Raw genomic sequence first — 11426 nt, 5'->3', positions numbered from 1 at the left:
TAACTGTCTTCAGCTTTGACATTATGCAGCTTTTTTAAAATGGCTGAGTACAATGAAATAATGTAAACTACGCATATGATATGGCAAACGAGGTAAACACCATCTGACAAAATCCTGCTCATGTCTGTGTATATTTGTTTATCCGAGAGGTGGGTGTAACGAGGGGCAATTTGAGAGGGAATGAAGAACGAGTGTTCCTTTTCTGCTGCACTCTGTACAGAAACCCCAGAGAATGGTTTAGTTTCTGTAAAAAATTACATTTAATGTACAGTATTCTAATAAACAGAAGTATCGAGAATAATTGAGAAAAGATAAAGCCACTTAATATAGAGTAAAGGGTATGTACTGCACTCGATAGTAAGAATCTCTTATCTACTGCATTTATTATGTGAATAAGATAAGTGATTTTTATTTTAGGTTATGCTTGATACTTCTGTTATTAGAATGCATTAAAAGTAATGGTTATAGTAACTAAATAATTCTCTGGATTTTATGTACCGCAGTAAAGGAACCCTTTCTCTGTCTTTTCTCTCCACCAGATATGTTAACATTTAGTTCTTATATTTTGTGTCCTTCTAACGTATTTTAATCTAAGAATTGTATAAATGAAATTGACATTCTGTCAATGTTATCGAATGGCAAACCCTATGCCACTATATAGTGACAGGTCATGGGGTTGAACTTTTATTTCTGAGTGACTTTTTTTTTTTCCTCTTTCACAAGACTATTATTAGTAACATGGAAAGCAGATCTTGATGACATCTGACTTGGTATCAGAAATCCTTTAGTTGCAATATTGTCCTCATAACATGTGTTGGGCAAGTAACTTGTACGCAGACCATTCCTCAGTCAGAAAGCGCCAATCTTCGCTTTTCTTTTTCTTTAAACTCGAAGCCGGGTTGTTTTTCCCCCGAGATGTTCATGGGGTGTTGTCAAGCCAAATACACTTACCCGTTTATCACACTATGGCTCCTGGTGCCAACAGAGTTGTAATTATTGGAGATGACGAGGCTTTCTGTTGGTGTCAGCGGTGGGTATAGTGCTGTTTTGTATCGGCTAGGGGTACCCATCCAATTCAAGTAACACGGGGAAAGTCAGTGCTGCTGTAAGGTAAGCATGTTAAGCAGAGCTCCGTTAGTGTGTTTTCTTTTGATAGAGGTTCGTGTCCACACTGTCATATGTACAACGTATTGTTGGCTGAAGCATGCAATATGGTCGCTTACTCTGGGACTGGTCGGGTTCAGTCATGATGCCCATCATAGTCCCCTCTATCCATCAATGCCAACAAATGGCATAAAGATTTGGCAACCTACAGATTTCTGATTACATCTACAGAGATTTATGACCATATTTTAGAATATTATGGCAATGGGTTAGAACTTGTACATAATAATAATAATAATAACCCTTGGTTGTTTACCAGTGGTAGGTAACGTGTTCTACCAAGGCCACATGTGGGGCCCTTTAAGTGCCCAAAAGGGCCGTACATTATATATTCAACTGTGGAATGAATACAAGGCACTCACAGACTCTTAAAATGGCCAAAAGATTTGTTTTTTTTCTCTTATAACATACATTGATGTTTCGGACATCTTGATACATGTCTCGCAAGGGCATAAAACAAATCTTTTTGCCCCTTTTAATCAAGAGCCTATAAGTGCCTTGTATTAAACCGTATTTTTTTAAATGTATGTTCCACTAGTGCACCCCAGGCCAGTTAACCAAGTCACGTATATTTTATTCACACGTTTAAGGTATGGGTAGGAGTGCTGGTGAATACTGTCTCGCTCCTCTTCTTACACTGAGTGATTAGCACAGGAAAGGAGTGGGCCAGTATTTATCAGTCATTAAGCGGTTTAAAAACTGAGAGACGTTGCGATCCATGTCAGCAACAACTTTGCACTGGTGAGAAATGGAGAACAGGAACTGGTGTGGGGCTGCAGGTGACACTCAAGGGCCAAATGCCCACCATTGCTTTAAACCATTCTTTGAACGCCATCTGTATACGCTCTAATCAAACATAATAGATTTACACTCCTGTCGTGGTGTTTTTTGTTTTTTTAAGTTGATATCCTAATTTGCTTTTCCTGCCCTCTTCCCAACTGTTTCTTTTCTGTACCCTTCCTCTTCCCACCCTATTTCAGTTTTTGTAAATTGTTAAACAAAACAAAAAAAAAATCTTTAGTAAAAAAAAAAAATTAAGTACACTTAATTTGCCCGCTTGTTACCCAATGATCCATACATGTATTTAACACTTCTAGTTCTCTGACATTGGTACAATACACTACAAAACACCCATTTAAATGGCTCTTGCAATCGCGCTCCAGATCCCACCCTTTAAGTGACTGGGTCTGTGCCCTGCCCACATTGCTGCTGTACTTGCTTAACCTGAACTAGTACAGTAAAACATTGATTGTATAGTTTGCATAAACAAATGTTTGGCGTAATCTTTTTGCTATTGTATTGTTTTTATACGTGCGGCTCTAGAGCACATCTGAGAAGTGACACCACAGTTTTTTTTTTATTATGTTACAAGTATCTTCTCATAGTACAAAACTGATTTATTAAAAAAAAATAAACACGTAGGATATTGCTTGAACTGCTGCTTTAATACGCATTGAGTTGAATAAAAACAACAGTCACTTATCTAATACAGAACTGATTTTATAGAAAAAAAGAACCATAAGATGCCACGTTTTTTTCTTTTAATATAGTGTGAAGTTTGTACACTTATTGGACATGTGAATTTTAAGATGCATGATTTTGACAGAAATGTGCTTTATACTCTAGGACTACTGTAGCAAATATGTATTGCAATATTGTATTAAAATAAATTCTCCATCCTTATTTTTTTTTTTTTTTCAGACAAATTATGAAAATAGAATATACAGCTTGAAAATAGAATGTGGACCTAAATACCCAGACGCTCCTCCAATAGTTAGATTTGTAACAAAAATGAATATGAGTGGAATAAATAATTCCAATGGTGTGGTAAGTAAAAAAAAAAAAATGTCTAAGGCTAACAGTAACGATTAATAAGGAAATGATATAATCCAGACTTTGAGTGTTGCGTTCAGTCCCTCATGCAGTCAAGTTATTGTCTCCAGTCTGAGCTGTTCTAGGAAAAACAAAGTCTTTATCAACACATTTATTGAGCCAAGACATTCTAATATTTTGGCTGCTTGGCCTTGAAAAAAGCTGTCGGTTTAGAGCCAAATTGTTGGAAAGTCTCGGCTCAATAAATATCATGTGGAGTGCCCAGCTTTGCTTTGTACTATATGGATTGCAATGAGGTTCTTTAAAGGTACTAAATAATATTGATCACTGGTTCTTAAACATTAAGGATGCAGGAGTGTTTTGGTTATCCTACTACTTTGAAACTCAAAAAAATCAAGCCAGAGGCGTTGGGAATGAATCTTAAGGCACTTCCATCTCCAGTATAAAAATGACATACCAAATATGGTTCCTTCCTGTCATTTTATTTAGAATTCCAGTGGCGTAACTCTTCTGCTGTGTAAATACGGTTTCCTGTTCCCCCATGTGGCAGTGGGTACCAATTGGGGTTAGCTCCTCCCGCCGCATAGGTATTGTCACGGTAGACCAGACCTAATTCACGCCGAATATGCTGGGCACTGATTGAACAGGACAAAATGATAAAATAAACTGAAGATTTATTCCCTTTCGGGCAAACACAACACTGTAACACAAATGACACTTGAAAATAACACTTACAGTAAAATAACAGTGAAGTATCCAAGAATGACACTATTCTCCCTTGCTGGATTAGAGTCACTAACCACCAACAACGAACAGCGAACCCTCTACCACCCTGGGTTTGAGGCAACCTGCCTCTTTATAGGGTTTGAATTCCCATCACAAACAGGCAAGGAACTCTGGGAGGAAGCAGGAGTGCCCCCCTCTCCCCCCCCCCCCCCCTGGCAACACCAAGTCTAGGACTGAATGGCTGGGCATTGTCTAACCCATAGGAGGGGTCGAAGGCAGATACTTAATGTTGTCTGGCCCATCCCCACTCCTTATGACTCTGCAGCTTGATAGTCCTGAATATCTCCAGATACCTTGGCAACAAAGCCACTGGGATGCCCTTGGAAGTCAGGGACTCCCAAAGCTCCCAGCTCGTCCTCAGTGCACATTTATCTGCAGGAACCTAACCTGATTAAATCAGAGGCCCCTCCATACAAATGTACTCACATGCAAATACCATTACAAGTCTGCTATCTGAGAAATTAGTACATACAGTCACATAATCCCCTGAACACTTTGCAGGGCTGACTCCCAAATTACATCACAGTGCTTACCCATAGATCACAAAACACTTCACCTCATTTGCCTGCTTAACTAGACTTGGGAATTGAATTCACAGGGAATAAAAGTGCTTTGGAATACACATACATAGTACATTATCCCTTTCTCTTCCCACACAAATTAGGGGTAACTAGCCGGGTATAACCCCTTTTATTACAGGCCAGATTACCCCTGATCGTCACAGGTACGACGGGAAACTCTTCTGCAGTGACCTGGTATATAAACCCCTCCCTTTCCCTGCAGAGGCAGTCTCTTTCCTGTAGTACATCATAGCAGTAGTGTTTGTTGTTTTTTCTAAATCGGGACTTGCCTGGGCTGTTGATGCAGTTTAATCTAGGGGGTTGTTGACCTCTACCCCCTGAAGCTCCAGTTGAAGGACACTGGAACAGACAGCCGGAGGCCTTGCGACCGGCTGCAGAAGCGTGTCTGAGCGCAGGCAGTCTGTAACGAATGGCTGGGGTAAGAAACACAATCCCTCTTAAAGCGGCTCTGATGTCACCATGCAGACCCAACCATAGTTATTAAAGGGGCAATACTATATAATGGTGCCTGATTTTTCCTGAAGCTTTTGTGCAGCCTAAGGAGATTGCTGTTTCACACAGAATGATTATAGAAGCTGAATAAAGCAACGGGTCGCTGCCCAAAACTTTTATGCGAGTCCCTAAATAGTAAAATGATTGTAGTATAAAAGTGACTGCAAATGGAGTGATTTATTGTTTTTATATGCTCTATCTTTGATGCAGTTCCTCCTGGGGTCAGTAACAGTAAGGTGGCTAAGAAAGCCAGGATATTTGCAGCGACTTACAATAAACCATGATACGTGCGGCAGCCTGCAATAAATGTGTGGCTTCTAGCAAGTCGGTGCTCGAAGCGAAGAGTGCTTAAGTCTGCGGCCAGGGGCCCAATGACCAGATTTCTACTCCTATCCTGGATGATGGATAAGGTCTCTTAGATTTTGGATAAACGGACCCCGAAGCGATCATGGTCCCAAACCTGGATTGCAAAAATTCTTTATGCCTCAGCAAGACCGAATGCCTTATAGAGAAGTAAAATCCGACGACTAGGAAGGTCTTTGGCTCACAACAAATGTTTGAGAGAGCGACAAAGTAACACTTTATTTTTTTTTTTTGTGTCCCCAATTACAACTGAAATTTGTATAAGAGCCTATGCAGAATTGGTTTTAGATCTGAAATCCAATTTCCTCTGAAGAGAAACCTTGAACAACGTAATTCAAGAAGTCGAGCCCAAGGATTGGTTATTTTCAATAAATTAAAAGGATGCATGCCTCCACATATCAAGTGCGCAAGAGTACCAAAAATATTAGAGATTTGCGGTAAACGGAAGGCATTAACAAAATACCGCATTCCGTTCGGCTTGGCGATCTCTCCCAGAATCCTCACCACGGTGTCGGTTACTTTTTTTTAAATTTTTTTAAATGTAACCTCTTCCTGGAACCACAAAAGACCATGCACTAAACTACCTTAATGTTGTTGGAACAGCATGGTTTGGGCCTTATCAGCAGGTGTGCACTACCACAGCTTTTTTTTTTTTTTTTTTAAGAACTACAGAAGCGATCAGAATGGAAGAGGTGCACTTTCTGTTCTGTTTAATCCAGGTGTGAGGGATCCAGAGTCATGTGATGGCTTTACTAACTATTACATGAACCGGAAATACAAATTGTATGTGCGACACACAAGTCCCATAGCTTGCCCTACAGTACATGCCCCTGCTTTCTTACCACACTGTTAAAAGAACCTGTGAGTGCAATGCTTTAATATCGATCTATCTGTGGGGGTACCCCAGGGCTCTGTCCTGGGACCTCTCCTCTTCTCACACTCTCTCTAGGTGACCTAATCACATCTCTTGGGTTTAAATATCACCTCTATGCTGATGACACACAAATTTACTTTTCAACCCCTGACCTTACACCTGCTGTACAGACCAAAGTTTCTGAATGTCTCTCTGCAATATCGTCCTGGATGGCCCTCCGTCGACTTAAACATGGCTAAAACAGAGCTCCTCATACTTCCTCCCAAACCTGGCCCTACTACCTCCTTCCACATTACTGTTGGAACTACTATCTTACACCCAGTAGCCCAAGCACGCTGCCTAGGGGTCACACTCTACTCCTCTCACATTCAAAACGTTTCTAAAACCTGTCACTTTTTCCTCCGGGATATTAAGAAGATACGCCCTTTCCTCTTGCTCGACTGCTAAAACTCCGACTCAGGCCCTCATTCTCTCCCGTCTTGATTACTGTAACTTCCTGCTGTCCAGCCTTCTTGCCTCTCGCCTGTCTCCCCTACAATCTATCCTTAACGCTGCTGCCAGAATCACTCTACTCTTTCCTAAATCTGTCTCGGCGTCTCCCCTGCTGAAATCACTCTCCTGGTTTCCTATCAAATCCCATATCACACACTCAATTCTCCTCACATTTAAAGCTTTACACTCTTCTGCTCCTCTTTACATCTCAGCCCTAATTTCTTGCTATGCACCATCCTGACTTGCGTTCTGCTCAAGGATGTCTTCTCTCTCGACCCCCTTTGTATCTGAAGCCCTCTCCCGCCTTAAACCTTTCTCACTGACTGCCCCACACCTCTGGAATGCCCTTCCCCTCGATACCTGACACCCCCTCTATCCACCTTTTTTAAGACGCACCTTAAGACACACTTGCTTAAAGAAGCATACGAGTAGCACCGTGGATAATACTATACATGATTTAAAGCTTGGCCCCCTGCAGACGCACTTACCAGAATGCTCTCCTGCTGTCTTTGTACGTTCTTTCTACCTACCAATTAGTTTGTTAGCTCCTCGGAGCAGGGATTCCTCTTCCTAAATGTTACTTTTATGTCTGAAGCACCTATTCCCATGATCTGTTGTTTGTATTATTTGTTATTTATAGGATTGTCACGTGTATTACTGCTGTGAGGCGCTATGTACATTTAATGGCGCTATAGAAATAATGACATATGGGATTATTGCAGCATGTGATGCATTTAATGTGTCAACATGAAAATTCTTCATTGATGTATTTGTGCATTATGATCACTGTGTGTAACGGTTCTATTAGTATAAAGTACACAAGTTGTTTGTAATATCCTAGTAGTTTACTAAAGCAAGTTGGTTATGTAACTTGTTTAATAGCGTAACATTTGTCAGTTTACATAATACATATTCCTTAACGTTTTGAAACTGAAAAAATATCCAATTTGGGCCTGTGTAATAGCTGTTTTTTTTGTTTTTTTTTTTAATAGACATCTGTACCAAGAATCAACATATGTAAACTATTTCTCCAATGAAAAATTATTGAAAGATTTCACAAACTTATCAAAAAAAAGTGTAACTGATAAATACTATTTTGTATGCCTTCAAATCATACAACATTTGAAACGCGCCCTCTTCGTGCTTTACTCTAGGGGTGGCCAACCTGACTGAGGCAGGTAAATTCAGGCTCCAACTCTCGAAAGGCCACAATGAAAAAAAAAAAAAGAATACCTGTATACACTGACAGCACATCATCTGACCGTGTCGGTGTATAGTGCGGCGTGTAACGTGACAGAGTATGTACTGTAGCCAGTGGCACTACACGCGGACACAGGACATAACCTGATGGCACTATACACTGATGCCGGGTGTAATCTGACACCGGGGTCACACATGAAGCACTAACTAGCCGCATGTGGCCCTTGGGCGGAGGTTGGCTACCCCTGCTTTACACAGTGATTTGTATTAAATCTGTTTGGGGGTGGAAACAATGTAGTAATACAGTGATTGCCCTTCTCCTTTTTTAATAGGAGGAAAAAATGAAACAAAAAAATGTGTGTACTTCTAAAGTTTTTTTTTTTGCTCATATGTTTGGGGGCATTATACCTTCACATAACTGAAGAAATACAATGTAAATTTAACTACATATCATATTTTCTGAATCTCTAAATAATATTGTTGGAGTGTTTATTTAATTCCTATGGACTTTGCATGCTTTGAAGCTGATCTAATTGTTCCCTGCCTTTAAAACGTCCCTCTTTTTTCTTTGTAGGTGGATATACGGAACATACCAGTCTTAGCGAAGTGGCAGACTTCTTACAGCATTAAAGTTCTACTTCAAGAACTTCGACGCCTGATGATGTCCAAAGAAAATATGAAGCTCCCGCAACCTCCCGAAGGACAATCGTACAACAATTAATGTGGGATGATTTCCAAACTTCTTCCTTAACCCCTTTTTAAGGGTTGGAGGGGCTTGCAATGTTTAGCGTTGCATGCCTCTCCAGCTCTGAAAGGGTTAACCCTTTCAACCCTGACAAGCCCAGTTGTGGCACAATTTGCACATGATGCATGATTACAGGCCTGGACGTCTACCAGTTTTGAAGATTTCCTGCGTGGCTATTGATCATGGCTACAGTATGCAACAAGAGTTGCTGACTATGTCCAAGCCTCACTGCAGCCCTGCCCCCTCTTTCTCCCCCTCCCCCTCTCTTTCCCGCCCCCCCCCCCCCCCCCCAACCCTATGCAGAGTACCAAGTTAAAAAAAAAGTCAGGGGTGAAGGGGTTGCAAACAAGCAATTTCTATTCGTATTATTATAATGTTGATTTGAAGTTCACAACGCAGATCATTGGGATACACACATACTGGGTATTTCTAAAGAGCAGCAGTTCATGTTCTGGAATTTGCAATCGAAAAACATCTGTTATTACAGACTAAATGTGTCGAGACTTGGGTCTGTAGTAACAGAGGCCTGTAGAATGTTTTAATACTGACTCCAATTGCCAGTTTTGCTGCCCTATATAACTTGCTCATCCCCAGCCCTTCAGACAGTCTTGTACAATATGATTCATAACGGGTATCTCACCCAGGGATCTCCAATATCGAGTACTGTGATTCTCCGACTGCCTACTCCCTCTTACTGTACAAACAGATCTACAAATGCTTCTCACCCACACCGCTGTATGGGTTAATCTAATATTTGAATATCAAAAACACTTTTTGTTTTTACACTGATTTATAGATTTAAAAAAAATGTATTTAATAGTTTAGTGGAACATAAGCTGTACTATTAACAAGAGCTTGATTCCACGAAGCCTAGTCATTTATATGACCTGTTATCCTTTTGCCAGGGCAGACACTCCTGTGTTTTTTTTTTATTATTATAATAACACGAGTTCTAGGGATATCTCAATGGTATATTTTTGCCAAAGAGAAGCAGGGCACACTGACATGCTTGGCATTACTGATTTAATTGTTATGCATTGTGCTCATTTTTCAGGGACTTGCAGTTGAACAGAGCATGAACTGCTTCTCTCAGTCTTTGCACCTATATAGGAATCATTTTGTCTCACATGTTTTCAGTCACAAAACAGAAGATTGCGCACACTCTAGTGTTTCTCTTCTCAAGGCAGTGTCAAAAAGCCTTGAATTGCCTCAAACTACAATACAGTTTTCACAAGATGGAAGCATGATGTAAAGCTTTCAGTTTGCTAGGGGGTTAATGTATGTTTCACTCAATTAGTCAAAGGTTGGGAAATATAAACAATGCTATATTCATCTTGCTTGGCGAAGGAAATGCTGTTTTAATTACATTGTTTAAAGTAGCAGGTACAGTGGATACTGATACTGAATCTTGTTTTTTTAAGAGACGTAGATGCTGACTACTAGTAGTGTCAAAGTGTGGTCAGCCTGGATTTTGCTCATTGTATTTATGACATGGGGAATGGATTTCTGTAAAGCAGCTCGTGTGTGTTACATGTAACAGACAGCAAACATTTGTTTACAGTCTTTGTTCCAATAGACCATACATTCAACTTTTAGTGCCACAGAAGAATATGAAGAGGACATTTGTGTATGGATAATGTGATTGTAAGATTCCAGCTAGTCTTACAATGTAAATAAAATGTGGAAACATTGGGTGAGGCTGTTGTTTCTGTTGCACTGTACACTTATTAATCCAACATGGTTATTTTATACCGCGTTGTGGACTTTCACGTTTGTTAATTTGCTAGCCTGTGTTCAGTTTATTACTACTACTACTTAATAATCACTTATCAAATGTGACTTGTGCATTCATTTCTACTTACCAGTTATTTTAGTTTTGAGCTAATCTAAAAGCTTTTCTTACATTAGACATGTGACTCCACTTTAGTTAAAACGGTAATCATGACAAATGTACAATTTTTTTAATTTATTTTTTAGCAGAAGGCCACTGTAGCTGATCAGTGCTAAATTTCCAGCTCTGGAGACACTGGTTCTTAAGCAAGTAGTACAGTTTTAGAGGCGGGTACACTTCCCGGTTACTTAAAGCTGCAGTTCAGTCTTTTTTTTTTTTTTTTTTTTTTTTTTACTTCAATCGTTTCATGTGTGCAATCTCTAATTACCTAAAGAACTGTATAGCTGCCAGTCAATTCGTTCTCCATGTATTGATAGGCGAAATTTGGTGACATCATTAGAGAAGGGATATGTTTTTCTTTCTGCTTCTGTCACTCAGTGGAAGCTCATGAATATTCATGAGCAGTGGTCAACAAATCACCAAAAAATCTACTCGCGAGCAAAAAAATCTACTCGCCACCTAGTGCCACATGTGTGCTGCTTGGGCAATAGGAGCTCGCCACGATGTGAAATCCACTCGCCCGGGGCGAGCAAATGTATAGGTTTGTCGAACACTGTTCATGAGCACTCCTGCACTGACATGTGCTAGAGGGAGGGCAGGGCTGACAAAGGGGTGTGCCAGAGCTTGTGACAGGACATGAAGGGGCAGTGCCTTAGTAAATGCTCGTTAAAATAGAATACAAGAAAATTGGTCTTTCAAAGTTGTTTTTTTAACAACAGAAAATGCTAAAAGTATTTTTTCTTACTAAAGAACTGATTTATTAAAAAAAACCACATGCAGGATATTGACTGAACTGCAGCTTTAAGTGTGGCGGCTGCCATTGTCCAATAGGAAGAAGCAATGTCATATGTTGTGTTTCCTATTGCCCTGTGGTTTGCTGGCCTCTTTGATTTTCTGAGGAAAATACTGGAACCTCAAACTGTAAGTACATTGAGAACTTGGTTCCCTGGAGCTGAAAATAGTGTTTCAGCTCCAAAGGAAAAAAAAAAAAAAAAAAATTATATA

At 40.0% G+C, this 11426-nt stretch overlaps 1 protein-coding gene across 1 annotated transcript; it reads left to right on the top strand.

The window, feature by feature from the left end:
• Positions 1 to 80: 80 nt before the first annotated feature.
• LOC142488126 (ubiquitin-conjugating enzyme E2 variant 2-like) lies at positions 81 to 10222 on the top strand. The gene is made up of 3 exons (XM_075588498.1): positions 81 to 92; positions 2791 to 2991; positions 8360 to 10222. The coding sequence occupies exons 1-3, from the start codon at positions 81 to 83 to the stop codon at positions 8504 to 8506; spliced, it is 360 nt and encodes a 119-aa protein (XP_075444613.1). The 3' UTR covers positions 8507 to 10222.
• Positions 10223 to 11426: the final 1204 nt, after the last annotated feature.

Source organism: Ascaphus truei, chromosome 2, assembly GCF_040206685.1.
Source record: "Ascaphus truei isolate aAscTru1 chromosome 2, aAscTru1.hap1, whole genome shotgun sequence".
In the NCBI taxonomy this organism is placed as follows: Eukaryota; Metazoa; Chordata; class Amphibia; order Anura; family Ascaphidae; genus Ascaphus; species Ascaphus truei.
Note: the sequence above shows the minus strand (reverse complement) of the source record. Positions and strands in the feature narration are given on the sequence as shown.

What these genes read in the sequence shown, in the direction of transcription:
- LOC142488126 (XM_075588498.1), top strand. An exon ending in TAAATAATTCCAATGGTGTG is followed by an intron (nt 2,992 to 8,359) that starts GTAAGTAAAAAA and finishes TTTTCTTTGTAG; the next exon opens with GTGGATATACGGAACATACC.